Source organism: Phyllostomus discolor, chromosome 7 (genome assembly GCF_004126475.2).
Source record: "Phyllostomus discolor isolate MPI-MPIP mPhyDis1 chromosome 7, mPhyDis1.pri.v3, whole genome shotgun sequence".
NCBI lineage: Eukaryota > Metazoa > Chordata > Mammalia > Chiroptera > Phyllostomidae > Phyllostomus > Phyllostomus discolor.
In genome coordinates, this window is record NC_040909.2 from 111591569 (window position 1) to 111610101 (window position 18533).

Consider the following 18533-nt stretch of genomic DNA (forward strand, 5'->3'; position numbering starts at 1 on the left):
AAGTGGTTCATTTCTTAGTGTTCAGTAATTGTTTAAAATGCATTTATTTTCAGTTAAATTAAAAGTGGAAATTGGGGAGGGGGAGCAAAATGAGTAAAGGTGATCAAAAGGTACCAACTCCCAGTTGTAACGTAAGTCCTGGAGTATAGTGTACAACATGGTGGCTGTAGTTAGCAATACTCTACAGCACAGGTTGCAAACATAAGGCCCATGGGCCGAATCCGGCCCTCCACCTTGTTTTATCTGGCCCAGCACTTTGTTTCTATCCAGCGGCAGTGCCACGCTCCTTGCCCCTAGTTAAGAAGTAGTTACATTTATACAGTCCTAAAATTACATTCAGCCCTTTGGAGGCAACCTCGAGGCTGATATGGCCCCCGGTGAAAATGAGTTTGACACCCCTGCTCTATCATGTTTGAAAGTTGCTTAGTGTAGATCTATAAAGTTCTCATCACAAGAAAAACTAATTTGTAACTGTGGTGATGAGTGGTAAGTGGACTTACTGTGGTCATCATATCACAATATATACAAATATTGAATCATTATGTTGTACTTATATTAATTTCAAAAACCCAATGAATAATAGACAGATACCTAGTTTGACATCATCTACTACAGCAACACTGTTGTCAATTGTTCAATTATTCAAGCACAGTTAACCTAAATGGTAACATACCTCAAGTTATTATTCCAAACAACCCTTTAGAAAAGAAACTTAATTTAAACATTTAAGAATGTCTCATTAATTTTAAACCTTGTCCTGAATATATTTATTTCATTTAATATTTATCTTTAACATTTAGTGTGAAACTTTTATTCAAAATGTAGAAATCTTAGCATTTAGGTTATCATCTAATCAATTAAGTAGCTGTTGAAAGAACAAAGATGGTATATCAAAGCAGATTAGGTCAGTGAAGGTTACTATTTAGCCTTTGCACACCAATCAACAAAATATTTTGTTCGTGATGTTTTCTCTATTTCTAAATTATTATATTAGAAAATCTCTCTAGTTTTTCAATTATTGGCTTACTTGGTTTTGGTTTTTAAATTTCAAGGAGTTTTATTGTTAAATATAATCTATTAATCTAAGGCCACCTTACATTTGTTGTGCTTATTTATATCAAGCACCACTTTGAAATTGCAATTTTGAATTAAATCCCTAAATAATACTTGCATTTAAAAAGTTCATAAAAATGTTAAAACATTTACTATTTATTTTTTCTTGTTGAGTTGGGTCAAAACTATTATTTTTAAATTGTTTTAACTGTAAAGAATTTACTATAAATGAATCTAGTTTTAAAAAGCACACTCTTACCAATTGTTTGTATTAAGTAGAAGTATTTGTTTATATGATCCTTGGATGATTTATACTTTAAACTATGAGTAATTCTTTTCATGCTGACATGTTGATGGGGAGCACCGTACTTTTCAGTGAATATAGCTCTAGCTTCCTTGAATATCCTTCTGGGTGGTGTCGAGGGGGAAATATGAGTGAAAGGCTTAAGCACTGAGCTTAAAAAACAGTTAATCATTTTTCCCACCCTTGCACTGAAATAATGGGAGCAAAGGTAGTGGAAACCACAGCAGGCCACTTGTTACTGTTGACTTAAGTACAAACAGTGGTGGAAGTGTTTAGCCCTTTGGGAAGTTTCGTGATTGAACAAGAACTCTGGAGTTATTTTGATAAGGGAGAATAGCAATGTGGCCAAAACTATGATCATCCCTGAGCTCTGAACCAGGCCAAGGATGAAGGGTTGAAGTGTTTGCTCTTCCAGATGAACAAAGATAAATTCAGCTAGGAAAATAAACTCAGTATTTTAGTCAATTTGCAACAAAATGGTGAAAGAATTAAACTGTGTATTTTAGAACTTGGCATAAAGAGGTGTGGGAAAATAGTCCAGCATCTCCAATTCTGGCTCGATTTTTGCTAGAATTGGAAATAAAGCAGAAAATTAATGCATAAACATATTTAACAACACCATACCGAATGTTGTAAATCCAAAATGAAAATTGAAACTCAGTGAGGAAGGAGAGCAGAACTTTTTCTCAGGAGAGCTTACTTATCAAATTTGAAGCCGTAGTTTTCTTAGCATTCATACTGAATATACCTAACAGTGTTAAAAAAAAAAAATCAAGGTTTTGTTGGCTGTTTTTGCTGCAGTTTCCATTCTTGTGATTATGATATTCTTCTGTTTGAGGGAGAATTAATTTATTAACGCTTCTAATCTAAGAACCTATTCTTAAAGAAAGGCATACTGACTAAGATGTCTTTTATTTAATTTGACTTACAAATGCATTCTTTTCTGGGATTAGTTTGTGCTTTTCATTAGCTGTTGTGTTACATCAGACAGCTAACCAACACCCCAAATTTTTCTACAGCTTCTTAAATTTAGGAATTTCAATTATAGCAGATATAGGACCACTTAATATTGGGGAACTATTTATATGAAAACACGCCTTGCTTCGTGTAATGGGATCCAGGAATGACTATACTATCTTCAGGTTTGTCACTGTATATCACAAGACAGTGTTGCTTTACTGTGCTTGGTGCTTAAGTATTCCAACAGTAAACACTTGCACACTTGCCTGTTTTGTGAAAGTCTTCCCCATTTGATCTCCTTGTGGTGGTTCAGTGAAATTGAAGTTTATTCTGATTAAAAGATGCTGTAAAACTGACGTCAAGGTAAAAACTTCATATAGTAGCCAAATATACCTATTTAAGTATAAAGAATGGCTTGTCTGTGATAATCAGTGTAGGGTTTTTGGTTTTGTTTTGTTTTACGTTTTACTTATCTTTCCTACTTTAAAATGCCAAGCTAATGGCTTGACTAAGATTAGTCTGAGAAACTCTCCATAGAAAACAGTACACTGATCATGTTACATTAACTTCTATCAAATTTTAGGGGCTGTTTTGTTCTGTCCACTGAATACTGCTAAATTACTCCTTAGCATAGATGGAGTTAGAAGTTAAAAGTTGAGAATATATGTGGCACAGGAAAATGTGCTGAAGTTAGAAAGATAACAAAATGAGAAAGTCAAGAGGCTTTGGGGTACAAATTCTTAGGAATATGAGTGTACGATTTCCAAGTATTGTTTGAGCTTGATGGTGATAATTATACCTGCTGTTGATGAATTGTTTAGTATATGTTACCACTTTATATTCATGTCCTTACTTAATCTTAACAACGCTATGAGATAAATATCATTACAATAACCACTTTTCAGGAGAGGACACAAACTGAGAGATTAAATCACACCCTAGTGTCTAAAGTCCCCATCCTGATACATCATGCTGCCGACTGGAATAACTTACACACTTAACTCATGTTTAAATATGTGTGCACATATTTTAAACGTAAACATGCTATAGGGTATTGATTAGTATTTGGTGATTTTATTAGTTTATAGTATTAGCATTGTATATTAGCGTAAACATTTACAAGATTAGTATTAGCACATGTGATATGGAAAAGTGATAGATAATAATTAAAGATTTGTTTTAAGTTACAAAGTTTTTTTTCTCAACCCAGGGAGATTCTGTGCAAGCAGGTGATGATTCGCCGTTCTCAGATTCTGTTACCTTGGAACAAACTACAAGTAACATTGGTGGATCCAGTGGACGTGTTAGCCTGTGGATGCAGTGGGTGCTCCCCAAAATTACTATAAAGCTCTTCGCTCCAGATCCTGAGAATAAAGGCACAGGTACAGGGTTACTTTTCTTCTATACTGAAAAGATAAAGTATTAAAAACTATTTTTAAAAGAAATATTAGACTTAGTGTTATTTATCATTGCCATTTAAATTCAATAGACGTCATTAAGTCTTATTAAAGTGATTTCTGTTAGCAATAATAACATATTGATTGTTATACATAAATTTTGTCTTACTGTATTAAAATTCATCTTAAAAACCATGAGGTAATTTCTTGTTGGTCATATTGATGTATTATGTTATTGTCAGGAAAAGTATTCAAAGATCGATGACTGATACCAGATATAGCATTTAAAACACTAACTACAAACTCCTTTAAAAATTTTTTTCTCCTCACCTGAGGACATGCTTATTGATTTTAGAAAGAGGGGAATGGAGGGGGAGAGAGAGGGAAAGAAACATCGCTCATTCACCCCTCACTTGTGCCCAGACCAGGGACTGAAGCTGCAACTCAGGCATGTGACCTGACTGGGAATCAGCCCGCTTACTCCCGCTTACTCTTGTTGTAGAATAACAGAGAGGCTTGCTTCCTTTGTAGATGTAAAGAATATATGTACCATTGATCATAGGGCCAATATTGTAATTATTGTTTACTTCTTATTGCAGAGCTTTGTATGGTCAGCGAACTAGAAGATCTCAGTGCTTCCATAGATGTCCAGGATGTGTATACCAAAGTGAAATGTAAAATAGAAAGTTTCAATATCGATCACTATAGAAGCAGGTAAATAATGAATAATGTTTATGGAAAGGCTATATTTTCTTTAAACAAGGTATAATAAGAATTTTTATATTTATATCAATTAGTTATTTTTTAGAAATACTATATTTATTCCCAAAGAGGGTTCTTAGCAGAAAAAAAATGTGTTAACTTTACTTGGTATTCATTCATATGTAGAATATAATAAAGTTTTGTTTCATAAAATGGTAAATCTGTTCATAAATATCCATGTTGCCATATTAAATGACATAAGCTGCTTTTACTAATCATCTCACATGTTTGTTCCATGTGTTGTGTATGTGCTGAGATGCCTGGGACACGGGTGATGGCTCTGGTTTTTGCTGCAGCCTTGCCCTCCCCTCCCTGTAACAGTATCATTAATATGGACTAAATGAAGCGACATCTTCTGTTCTTTGCACTCTGGAGACTTTTCATATCTCACAGATGATTAAAATGCATATGATGGATGTTTCTAGAACCATTTTTCCATCCCTAATAAATTTCTATCAAGAATATGATTATAAGCAAATATAATTTTCTTACAGTAATAAATAGTGGTAGTAAAAAAGTGAAGTTTTAGATATTTTCACAAAGCTATATAACATTTTTGTCATTTTTTTTCCAAATAAAAGTCCAAATGCTTTTTGGGTTGTTGTTGTTATAGTTTTAATAATACTACCCTAGAGATTTTTTAAATTGAAATGTAAGTCACATACCATAAAACACACACATGCTTTTTAAACATTTTTCATAGCATTGTATTTTCAGTTCCATAGTATTTTGGCATAGCAACAGCCTTATTTATTTTTACCTCAATTCATAATATTCACTCAAAAATTACTTATTGAATGCCTGTAGAAGCACATGTTTTGGAACCTTTATTAATGCATTATATACCCTAAACACAGTCTTTTTTTTTTAACAGATTTCTATTTCTACATTAAAACATGAATTCTACATTGAATTTTTATCTTTGTAGCATATAGCATATTGCTCATGTAAATAGTTATCCACTGTCACAGCTGAAAAATTATGTCATAATTGTGAAATTCCAAATATTTTGCTATATGTACAAATACATATATATACTTGTTATAATTATATTATCTTACCAAGCATTGATAATTGTTGTCATTGAATTAACAGTGTATCAGTTGATTTTTGATAATGGAATATTTAGCTCTTTAGTTCCCTTTAAATGGAATATTTCTATATCAAAATGATCCTTGGAAGTGATACATGAATATTATAGTTTAAATAATTTCTTGATGATATAAATATTACAACCTATATTCTAGATCATCAATGGCTTTACTGTGATGTTTACGTGAGTTTTAAGTATATAGATAATTTATTCATGTCACTTAAAATATTTATTGAGTGTGTGTTATGTGTCAAGTACTACTAGACAATGAGTATACAGTGATTAACAAAAATAAATATATAATTTATCATTAAGACAAATGCTTCTAAGAAGAACTACCAGGGTGTTGTGCTAATGTTAATATTTCTATTGATTGCATTGTCAGATCAATGTTTTAGTTCAGTGCAGTGTTGTTGACATCATAACTATTTGAAATAGTTATATATGCTCAATTTTTGACTCAGAATAATTGAAGAGAACAGATAAGGTGAACTTATGTTTTCCAGGCCAGGGGAAGGTTGGCAGTCAGGACATTTTGAAGGAGTATTTCTACAGTGCAAAGAAAAACCTGTGGTGAGACTCATTTAGTAATTATGATTTTTTAAAAATGTAAACTGTTTGTCTTTGTTCTTTTATGCACTAGCACTAATGGTTACAATAATTAGAGCTCATAGTAATTTTTGACCTATTCTTCCAAAATTACATTATTAAATAAAACCATTTCTGTAAGCTGCTTGTGTTATGTAACCATTTTTCCTCCACAGCAATTAAACAAATTTTTCAAATGGTCAAAGGTAGGATTGCTTTTATTAATACACTTTTCATTAACGTATTATTATATTGACTTTTTTAGGAGTTTTCCTTATTCATAAGTGAGTCATGTGGATTGTCCTTTATTGTAAACTAAAAGTAGTCATTGTACACTTACAATACTTGATTTTTGTTTACTTCCATTAACAATGCTTTTGCAGAAGATGGTCCAGACAGAGCCCATACCTAGCAATGGCTCGAATCTAAAGCTATGCAAACTTGAGCAGAATTAAAACTATCTAGATTCTTTTTTTGCTTATGGCTTTTATTGCTTTTTGTCTTTTCACCTTCTTTGCTCCTGTCCATCACCTCAAGCCTTGGGGAAGAGTGTTGGTCTCTGGGGCAATGTGGAGGTGTCTTCCTTTCCTGTACTGACAAGCTGAACAGACGCACCTTGCTGGTTCGACCCGTCAGCAAGCAGGACCCTTTCAGTAATTGCTCTGGCTTCTTTCCTTCTGTAAGAAATCATTTTTAAATTATGCTACAGATCTCCCATTAACAGGAACCTAGAGAAGGAATTGAACTATACTTAGAGTGAACTCTTGATTTTCCTCTTCCTCTATACCATCTACTTTGTAAATGAATTATAATGAATTTTTAAAGCATGGACTGATTTCCTACTGTATTCTGATTTGTTTCTGGGCTACTTGTATATGCTACTTCCCACTCTGGCTTTGTGAATACAAACTAATTTTATAATCACCATTAAAAATCAAAGTTGGATGTTAAATATGTTTTTTAAATTATGCATGTACTGAATGATCAAGAGTTGACCAAACTGCTATTGTCATTCCTTTTATGATTCTTACTTAGTTCACTTTTTTCCTCCTATTATTAAGCCATTTCCTTTTCACAACTAATTTAAAGTACCGTATGTTGTGTCCTCTTCAATCTGAAAAAGGCTGTGTGTCCATTGTTTACTGGATAGAAAATGAACACCAGACCATACGTCATTGGCTTTTAAAAGTTTAGGTCCTTGTTTTTCCTGATGGTGCAATTTATGTGAATATATTATTAAGCTAATTATTTTAAGTGATGTGTTCAAGTCAGTAAAAATACATGCATTTTAAAATATTAACAGCAGGTTATCAAAATGGTAATAGTGATTCTCTTAAGAATGTATTGAATTATTTCAAAAACTATTAGAAATTTTCTCAGTGTGTATAAACTGCTTATCTATTTCTATTTCCTTTTTTGTAGCTCAAAAGAAATTTAAGGCATATATCTTCAATATTATAAAACTTGGCCAAGTATTTTACATAATTGTGTTCTTAGAATTAATGTTTTTATATATGTACATATATGTATATGTACATGTATATGTAAATATATGTATATATTATATGTAAACACACATGCACACAATATGTGTATATACATATATATCACACACACAGCAAATGCTAGCTTCTGATTTGAGTTTTGAATTTTTCTAGCCTAGTCTAGAAAAAGATGTCCCTTTTTGTTGTTGTTGTTGTTCAGTTACAGTTGTCCCCATTTTTCCCCAATTACTCTCCCCTGCCCTACCCACCTCCTACATTCAATACCCCTCTATTGTCTTTGTCCAGGAGTCTTTTAAATATGTTCCTTGATGACCCTTCCTCTTATTTCCCCCATTACCCCCCTCCCCCCTCCCTTCTGGTTGCTGTCAGTTCTTTATTTCCATGTCTCTGGTTTTGCTCTGCCTGCTTGTTTGTTTCGTTGATTAGGTATTGGAGGAAGTTCTGTTTAGATTTATTTTCTTCTTGTTGGATGTTCATTAGTGTCCATGAGAAACATTCTTAATAATTTTGACATGTATTCATGAAAAATTATTAAAATCCTCTAAAATTTTTTCTATCAATTTACTTTTTCAATTTTATTGACATTTCCTTAATTATATTAGTGTTTTCTTATTTTAATCTTAAATCATATAAAATACTGATTATTACTCTATGTAAAATAACTGTATATTATCCCAACTCTTGCTAGTATTCATTCATTTTTTTCATTTTTTTTCCTTCGTATCTGAAGGGAGTTACAGATTCAGTAGTGTACCAAACTGTCCCTATGGGAGTTTACCTTTTAAGAGCACCTAAATTCAATGTTCAGAAAATTTTTTTCCAGAGCAAAACATTTATACATTGAAATGCCTTTTATACTAATTCCAGAATTCAAATGTTGCCATTAATGAAGATTTGAGTTGGGTAATTTAGTGTTTGATTCTACCACCCCCCACCTCTGGGGGGACACCTGGAGAGGAACAGTGCTGCTGTGGCCTCTTCTGCTGGGGCTGCACCACAGCCTCCCTTTTCCATCTACCGTTGCCTGCTGTCTAGCAACATGGCGAGAAGAGTATGAGGCAGTGAGAAAGTTGGGGACAGTAAAAAATATTCTGAGGGCAAGACAGTTATATGAAAAATTGTTATATTTCACATCCATGTACTGTCTGCTTTCCAGGCCTTTTAATGTTCATAAAATTAACTTTAAAAAAGTAACGTATACAAAGGTAAATTTTATCTCACCTTTCTTCATTGTAAAGATTCATTGTTTTATTGAAAACAAAATCAACAACAATAGCTGAATTGCATATTTTTTTCCTCTGATCACATTCTTGGGTGATAACAATGCAAGAGGCAGGAAATGGAAGTGAAAGAGGTTTTCCAGTGATGGTATAACATGGGTTCAGACACATTACTGCTTTGCTATACTTCTCTCACATGTTTCCTGTTTGGGGGAATTATTTTCTCCTCCTCCTCCCCCTCTTCCTCACTGCCCCCCCCCCCCCCCCCCGGCTTTCTCCTTCTTTTTCTTGTTTAGTTCATCTCCTCTCTTAACATTACCCTTTGGACACTAATAACTAAAAAATTGTTAAGCCTTGGGAAGGAGAGGTTAGGAATGTAAAGTATAAAAACTCTAATTTTATATTGAGTAATTTATAAACTAGGAATAATGTACATTAATTTGTTTAGGGAATCTTTGAAGAAATGTTTTCTTTTGTATGTTGAGAAATACAAAGTATGCATTTTACTTTACTCTTAAATGTATGTTGCTTTACTGTAATTTCTTTATACTGTGCAATTTGAATATGAGAATTAATTGGAAAATTATATCAGAAATATTGAAGTTACAGTGACATAATTTTCACTCTCAATCAAATGCTGTGTGTATAGTAATACAGTATAGAACCCAAAGAATATGATTTGTAGGATAGTTGGTAGATTTTGCAAACATTATGATAACCACTGAAAATAGGCAAGTTTAAAGGACAAGTGTGTTATTTCTGTGTCAAATTATCATTTCCAGTGAACATGTGTTAAATGGTTAGTGTAGTCATCAAAGCACTGTAACAGTGAGGCTCTTTTATGGGCTCAGTCTTCATATAAATTAAAATTATTAAAGGAAAAACAGCATTCTTAGAAATGGTAAGTCAAGTGAAGTCAGGTTGTTGATCAACCTGAATAGAAATAAATAACATTATTATTTCAATTTCACCTGCATAAACAACCCCTCTGTGGCCCATATTGTAACAGCATATTTGTTCTCTTATCAAGAATGGAAAGATAAAATCCAGAGATGATCTGTTCCAAATTCTGAATGTTACAAAAACTGTAGAAATCACAGAAAGGGGCACACAAGGGTTAATTACCTCTTTCTAGATCTAAACTGGACTTTAGGATTCCTAACTTTAGTTCATTCATACCCATAGTCTTAGAAGCTTTCGTTGCATCTGCAGAATTGTTTGGTAATGTGTTCATTAAGAGGTGTAGACATAATAAAAGGTTATAATACCAATTGAGATCATTTTCTGCTTTCAAATAGTGTTTTTTTAATGTGTATTGTGATCTCCTTTTTTGGAACAGACTACTGCAAAACTTCTGGATGGCTCTCATCAGCAGCATGGATTTCTTTCTTTGACATATACAAAAGCTGTAACAAAAAATGTCCGCCACAAGTTAATATCAAGGAATGAGCGAAGAAGTTTTCATAAATTATCTGAAGGTTTAACGGATGGTTCCCCTCATTTTCTTCATGAAATTCTTCTTTCAGCACAAGCTTTTGATATTGTCCTCTGTTTTCCTTTACTTAATGCCATTGCAAGTATATTTCAAGCAAAATTACCAAAGACCCAAAAAGAGAAAAGAAAATCTCCTGGTCAGCCCATGAGGACCCATACGCTGACTTCTCGCAATTTACCTTTGATTTACATCAACACAAGTGTAATCAGAATTTTTGTTCCAAAAACAGAAGAAATGCAGCCAAGTATTGAAGGTATTTTCTTTAGAAATTATTTTGATCTGATTTTAAATAACTTTCTTCTAAACACCTTAGTTTTCTTCTTTCTTTTTTTTTTTTAAATATGGTAGCTAGTTATAGTTTGCAGTTTGGTGTGTTCTAGAAGGAGTAAGTGTGTATACATTATAGTCATTCTACACCTATGTCTTTAGGAAATACGTCAGAACACTGGGTATGTTTTTGACTTCGTGACTAGAGTCAGAAATGCGAGATTTTTTTCTTCTGGGCTTTTGCAAGTTAAGCTTATACTTTCTGTCATTTATTTTGTTAAACTCAAATGTTGAGTTCTATATACCTCAGAAAACTAAAAATTAGTTAAAACTAGTCAATATACCAAGGTTCTTGTGGCTTCTTCCAGGCTTCTCAGTGCCCTCTGAAATCATTCCAACTTTTACAACGGAATTAATTGATAGTCCCACTTCCTCCATCCATAAGAATGACTTTTAAAATTTAATTTTCCCCATGATATAGAAGAGTGAAGAACTTGAAGAATTTTCAGTGAAATTGTAATACAGTGGTTAGTGGTATGAACTTTGGAGTTACACAGACCTGAGTTCCAATGTCAGCGTTACCAGCTATGAACTGTGAAGTCTTGCATGAGTTAACTGAATCCCTGTGTTGAAAATGGCAGTAGTAGTACCTAACCTGATAGTAGGCCCTGTTGATAGCTTCCTTTCAAGTGATGACTACATGAGGCTGTGCATATTGCCAGTTCCACAGTGAGTTCTCAATGAAAGAAAGTCTTATTAGCAGAACTTACACAGTTTCTTTAAAGCAGAGTTTCCGGAAGTCCCACATTTCACTAGTGCTTATTCCTCATTGGCCAAAACTTAGCCATGTGACTATATCCTCTCTAGGAGAGGGTGAGCGACCTCAGTCTTTTCTAGGTGGTAGTGCCCAGCTAGTAAATTAGGGTTCTGTCAATTTGAGAGAGAAAAGAGAATGGCCTTTTTGAGGGGTAGTTTCTGTCACATGAACACAGCAGAACTCTTTTTCTTGTGTCTCTTGTTCTGTCACCCATAGATAATTTTAATTAAGGAAGGTATTCTGCCTAATATTATCAATAAGTAAGGTATATTCAAAGTAATGTTACTATTCACAGTAACATTTCTGTAAATAAAAGAAACTACTTGTAGAGTTCTTAATTACCAATATGTCTATCTGGAGATAAATCCAGTGAATCATACTTATGGATTCTTAATGCATACCAGTTCCTATTTTTTAATTCTAGTTTTTACTAGTGACTGTCATAAAATTGATTACTTTGAAATGTGAAATTACTACTCTCTGCATATGCTATATTCTGACAGCTCTATACCATTATTTTCACCTTGTCAGAGAGTTTGTAGAAACACCTGAATGGTAAAGAACAGCTCGTCTTTATTGAGCAATCACAAGTGACGTAAGAGACAAACCACTAGAGCCAGAGAAGAGGCTGCATGTTTTGTGCAGAGGCAGTGACCTTCGTGCTGTTTCCTTACTGTTATTCTTTGTTATATTACTATCTAATGAATATTTAGATAATATAATTTCTTACACTTACATAGGCAAAAAACACCCTACATTAAAAATTTTTTTTTGTTTTATTTATTTATTTTTAGAGAGAGGAGAAGAGAGGGAGAAAGAGAGGGAGAGAGATATCAATGTGTGGTTGCCTCTCACGTGGCCACCACTGGGGACCTGGACCTCAACCCAGGCGTGTGTCCTGACTGGGAATCAAACCAGTGACCCTTCCCTTTAGTTCACACAGCCCATGCTCAATCCACTGAGCTACACGAGCCAGGACAAAAACACCCTACATTTTTACACAATAGAGTTTTCTGGTAACCAGTTTGAGTCTACAGCCATACCACCCTGAACACTCCCAGTCTCATCTAGTAACCAGTTTGAGAGTCATAAAATCATTTTCTCATAACCATACATGAAGAGGAATGGATGTAAAAGGTTATTGAGATTTTCAAACCATGTTTGATTTTTCAACTGAGACTAGGGGACAATGCTATGGAAACAAAGGAGTTTGGCTTTGTGATGACAGAAAATTTATCATTACTTTGGGAAAAGAGTCTGCAGTAGTACATTACATTTTAAAAATAGCATACTGCACTGTCTTTTTTTTCCATTAAAATAAAGTTATAGACATTTTGTATATAGATAAAAATAAGAATAAATGAAGTCTCATATCTCCATTATAAAAAATTCTAATTTTTTTTAACAATTAGGATATTATTTTCTATAAATATCTCTCTGGTTGGTAAACAAGCATTCAGTTTTCTAACTAGAATTCCTGTAATTTTCATTCAAAATAAGATATGTTAGTAAGCTTTTGTCATTTCCTGAAAATTCCTTAGTATGTACTTTATGTTCTCCATTGTATAATTTTCTAATTATTTTCCTTTGAATGTAAACCACTGTTAAGGCCAAAATTTCATTGAAACATTGTAAGAAAAGTGATATTGGAGGTGAGAGGTTGGGATGAGGTGGAGAATAATGCAGGGAGAAAGCTCTCTGAAAAAATAGGGGATGGTCATGCAGGCAGATCCGGAGGTAAAGCAACACATCTGACTGCGATGCTTTTATTAGTCACATAGAAGTGTTCAGGAATTACAGATGGTCCTCAGGTACAAGCCTTAATTGGTCTCTAAATAGCACTCACGTGTTAACTAAACCTAAGACGCGTGCTTTTTCCTATAATACCCACTCTACTGTTTTAATTTAAGGTTTCATACCTTAAATTCCACAACATAAATATCAATGTTGGTCACAAATACCACTAAAAAGAGGTAGAATCAAATATATGTGCTTCATCTCCCATTTATTAAGTTTTGAAATTGGGGTGACACTAGTTAATAAAATTATATAGGTTTTGGGTGTGCAATTCTATGACACGTGGTCTGTGTATTGTATTGTGTGTTTGCTACTTCAAGTTAGGTCTCCTTGATTTGACTAAGACTTTTAAATAGATGTTCCTTAGTGTTTATACTGATAAGTCTTCCTGAATCGGACACAGCTGTTTCCAGTATGGGCACTTCATCTGCACTTAAAATTTGTTCATTTCTCTTAAAATATTTTACCTGTTTGATGTACTCAATGCTTCTGAACCTCTTTAGTATTTGTTAGTACGGAGGATGTTTTCTAAGGGAATTGTTCATTCCTTTTTATGGCCGAATGACATTCCATTATATGGATATATCACATTTTCTTTACCATTCATCTGTCAGACACTTGGGCTGCAAAAGGGGAAGAACCCTTTGCATTAGCGATTGTGAGTAATGCTCCTGTGATGAAAATTGGCATACAACAAACAGAACATTTAAGCCCATTTTCAGCTCTTTGGGATACATACTTAATGTTTAGAATTCTCTGCTTTTGAAGAACCACCAGTCTGCTTGGAAGTCCTTTTGACTGGGCAGGATTTGTGATATTTTCTGGAAAATGTTAATGTTCATGTATAGTTCAGTCAACAAGAGTAATGGGAGCTTACTTTCAGAAAGGGTGATGACAGCACCTGTGTGCCGAGCACTTGACTACCTCTGCAAGGAGACAGAGGCCAGAAGTTCATTAGTTTCCTCTGGCTTAATTTTTCTATCACAGTCAGCAGTGGTTTATTGAAATAAGTTCTGTGCTTTATTGATTTGTGTGCATGTCAGAAAGAATAAAAATATGACTCTTTGAGAGGTGAAAGGAAAAAATGACAGCTTTATGTCCTTTGTGTGTGTATACATTTTGTTTTGTTTGCTTGTTGTTTTGGCCTTATTGTGTTATAGGCATTAACTAGTACTATATACCATACAGTTTTTTTGTTGTTTTAAATTTCCCTTTTAGCTGTTATAAGTAGGTAAATCCCTAATTGATTGTAATTGCAAAAATATTTTCAGACTTTTGTGGTCATATTTTTAAAGCTCCCTCCCACCCCTTTTTAGTGGTGATTGTGGTGGGATTTTTAGTGTCTAATTCCAAAATTCAGATGCATAAGTACCTCCTAAGCAGGTACCTTTAAAATCAGCATATTAAAAAAAATCAGCATATTAGATGGGAAGATATCATATAGCCATTTTCGGAAAATACAGTCTGCCACATTTTCTATGGACTTTGATTAATTTTAATCTTTGACTTATGTGGACACTTTTTGCATAAGCACCTTTTTAGTGGTATTTTTTATGACTTGCCTGAGTATATCTGTAGAATAAATTCCTAGCAAAATGATTGCTACATCAAAGGACATGTACATTTAAAATACAAAAGGATGGAAAATTTTTCCTCTTAAATGGATGTACCAGTTTATTCTGGTTTCTGAATCTCATCCTAACAAAGGTTTATCAAAGTTTTTGATCTTTTGTCAGTCAGAAAGTGTAGTGCTTTTCTAGGAGTTGCTTATATTTTTTTATCAATTATAAGAGCTCATTGTGTATTAAATCTTTTTGTCTGGCATTCATTGTATTATGTACAACTCTTCATTTTTGTGTTTATTTTGCCTTCTGTGTCTGTGTGTGTGTCTGTTTATATGTCCTCGTGTATATCTGTATTTATGTACATGTACAACTATCTATATATACATGTATATATCTTTACTTATACATATATTTATATCTAAAAATCTATGTGAGATGTTATGAAATGCCAGAATATGTGTCTACCCACAAAATACAGATATTAAAATACATGCCAAAAATTTGAAGGTTTTGACACATTATATTTTTAACACTTTATTTTTTATCATTGCTACACTTAATTCAAAAGACCATAATTCATTCACCCATGAAAAAATTTTTATTGCAGCAAAATGCATAACATAAAATTTACCATTTAAACCATTTTAAAGTGTAGACAAAGTTTTACATGTCTAGTTCATATGGAATATTGAATGTAAAAGATATAATGTGACTAAATAAGGAAAACATGATTGATTGAAGCAGCATTTCCATTAGAAAGAAATGTGATTACTTAAACGGTAATTACAGTAATACCTCATAAGAGTAAAAAGCATAGTATTTATTTTACTCCAGAAAAGCTTGAAAAATTTTTCTTGAATACATTTTTATCACATTAATGAAACTGAAAGTGTATATATAAATTGTCTTAATAAGTGTGATAGCATAGTTACATGGTATTATATCATACTTCTCAGCAGAAACTACAGGGTCTGGCAGAAGTAACGCCTGCTTTAATGTGGTTGGTAGGGTAATAATATGGGTGTAATAACTTTTAGTTTTAATTTGAACATTTCACCAAAAATGTCATATGGTGTGCTTGAGTGTGATATTGTTATGTTGTGGAATTACATGCTTATGATTTTGTAATAAAAGATTTTGTAGTAAAAAAGGGGTGTTGTTTGTGCTGGACCCTATACATTAAAAAATATCTCCAAGCAACTAACAGTCATTAGGGTTACACATTTATTGAAGCCTCTTTCTGTCTTTCACTGCAAATACGGCAAACACTCTTTAAAGCTTTTGTCAGTAGCTTTGTGTGGAAATGACGCTACAGTTATAGCTTTCTAAAAGTGTAACATTGCACAGTGGCCAGTTCCAATACTCTTGGGACTTTAGATGTTTTACTATGTTGAGTTTTGTTGAGAATCTTAAAAGAAAGTTGGTTTCCAAAAAACTTTTATTTCATGTTGGATTTAAGAAAACTTAGTTATAAGCAACAGTCTTACTGTTATCTGACAATTGCCTGAAAATTCTGTTCTTTATTTAAGCTTTTGGTTATTTATATATAAGCTCATAATTCCAGAGTTGTTTACAACTTTTTCATTTTCAATACACCTTTTTGCCCCAAGAACAGATAAGACCTTTTAGACTTACATTTCATGTTCCATTGAATGAATATAAACGTTTTTAAAGTTCATGTGTAAAATTAAGAATCATAAGAAATATATTTAACATTCTCATATTTCACTTAAAGTAGTAATATTGGAAGTCTGATTTTTAACTTGAATATTATTTGCATTATGTGCACTTATTATCAAGATTCTGAATCTACAGGTGTTTGACTTCCAGCTTTAAGCTATTTATTTCAGAGTAGAGGACTGTTTTTTGGATTTAGCGTGAGTCTTCTAGAGTGAGTAGTTCCTCATGAGGCTCAATTTTTTTTGAAATACAGTTAAAGCAATAAAGGAAGGCATTCATTTTCATGTTGAAAATGCTTCTAGAGGGAACATTTCCTCATATGGTCCAACTATTAAATGCAGGTGAAGTAAACCAAAAAAGGGAAGCTTGTTTTTTTTCCAACTATAAAGTAACTGAAGAAATAAGTCAAGGCACTTTCTTGTATAAATACATATTCTTTGGTTTTTTCTTATATATCAAAGATACATTTTGATTAGCTGATAACTTTCTATAATAAAATTGATTATTTTAGTTTGTGAATAATCTGTATTAAGTGCTTTTTTATTATAACTTCATAGTCAGTATATTCTAGTGAGAACACTTTTGGCTCTAACAGAAACAGAATTCTGTTCTTGGATCTGGCTTTGTATGTAACACCAAGTACGTCATTTTTCTTCCATATGTACCTCATTTACTGCAGTGTTTCTATTACATTTCAGACTTTCATATGGTGGGTAGTATCTGTAGCCTGGAAGAACAGTTAGCAACTACACTAATTGCTCTTTTGTGGTATGGTCTATTCTCCAGGCTTACCATTTATTGATTTAATTGATGCCTGCTGCTTAATCAGAGGTTTTTACCCACATGGAACTATTTGATAAGTTTGGCGTAAAATGCAAGATCTGTGAAATGTAAACAATGTTCATAATATAAGGACCTACAATCAAGACAGACTTCTTGTCATTTGAAAATAGTGCAGCTCCATGAAAAGTAGTTTTCTATTTGATCTCTCTGCTGTGGACATTTTAAAGTACTGTCTTTATTGTGGCATCCACTTGCTAATATTTACTGGGGTAGCTCATCTTTTTCCTCTGGTGCTGTTCTTTCTGCCCCCACCCTGTGTTTGGCCCCTCCCTTTATGAACATCTTCCTCTGTTTCCTCCTTTTCCTCACTGAACGTCTTCCTATTTTTTCTGATTTTCTTAATTCTGATTTTCTTTTTTTAGATTAATCTAAGTCAGACTATACTGAGTGTATTGCTAAGCAGCTGGAAATAATCTCTTAGCTTTCGCATTCTTTGGGCACCACAGTTTGGGAAATATGGATTGTATGCCTTTGTTGGCACGTTCAGTTCAGAATATTCCTGAGGTCTTGCAACCAGTCCTTTCCTGTCCCATTGGAGGCAGATGATAGCTCCCTAAGAGAAATTGTGAGTTTTAGTATATGTTTTCTTCAAAACCAAAAAGTTGTATATCAGTAACCATTCTAAAACATTTTAAACAACTTTTAAAAGCCACTAGAGTAAAATAATTGAGTGAGAAGAGGGAGAAAAATTTAATGTAAATTAATGGGGTCATCAAGAACTGCTATCCATTCTAAATAGTCCTTCAAAAAGACATTGAATTAGCTGATGATTTATAGAAAAATTGTTGAACTTTATAATATGAGAACATATGGTAAAATATTATTTTATTCAGCATAAAGAATCAGAATTGATATATCTCTTTGCCTTTTATAGTTTTCTGAGATTACTTACCTTTGTTTTAAATTCAATTAGGAGGTGGAACTTTTATACAGGTGTGAAACTGCTATATATCAAGCAATTTTACAGTAGAAATCTTAAAATTAAAAAGGGCCTAGAATAACAAGTTGAAACATCCTCATACATTAGATAATTACTTGTTTTTTTCTTTCTTTCTTCAGTGTTGCACTCATTGTATTTCTTTTGGATTTTCTGACATTTTACAGCTATTATAGTTGTATATTATGTGTGTGTTTATGTAGTTATTATTAAGAATATAAATTTAAGTGGTTTCAAGAATTTGTTACTG

The 18533-nt window shown here is 33.0% G+C and overlaps 1 protein-coding gene across 9 annotated transcripts in view; it reads left to right on the forward strand.

Moving 5' to 3' along the window:
- The window catches only part of VPS13B (vacuolar protein sorting 13 homolog B), a 702408-nt gene that overhangs the window by 350414 nt on the left and 333461 nt on the right, over positions 1-18533 (forward strand). For 6 of the 9 annotated variants that reach the window (XM_028534101.2, XM_036031289.1, XM_036031291.1 and 3 more), the window contains 4 exons: positions 3528-3699; positions 4314-4428; positions 6695-6836; positions 10222-10630. In XM_028534101.2, coding sequence (XP_028389902.1) covers positions 3528-3699; positions 4314-4428; positions 6695-6836; positions 10222-10630 — 838 coding nt within the window. Of the gene's footprint in view, positions 1-3527; positions 3700-4313; positions 4429-6075; positions 6143-6694; positions 6837-10221; positions 10631-18533 lie in introns of those variants that run through there. The other 3 variants (XR_004904391.1, XM_036031293.1, XM_036031296.1) reach the window with 3 other exon arrangements.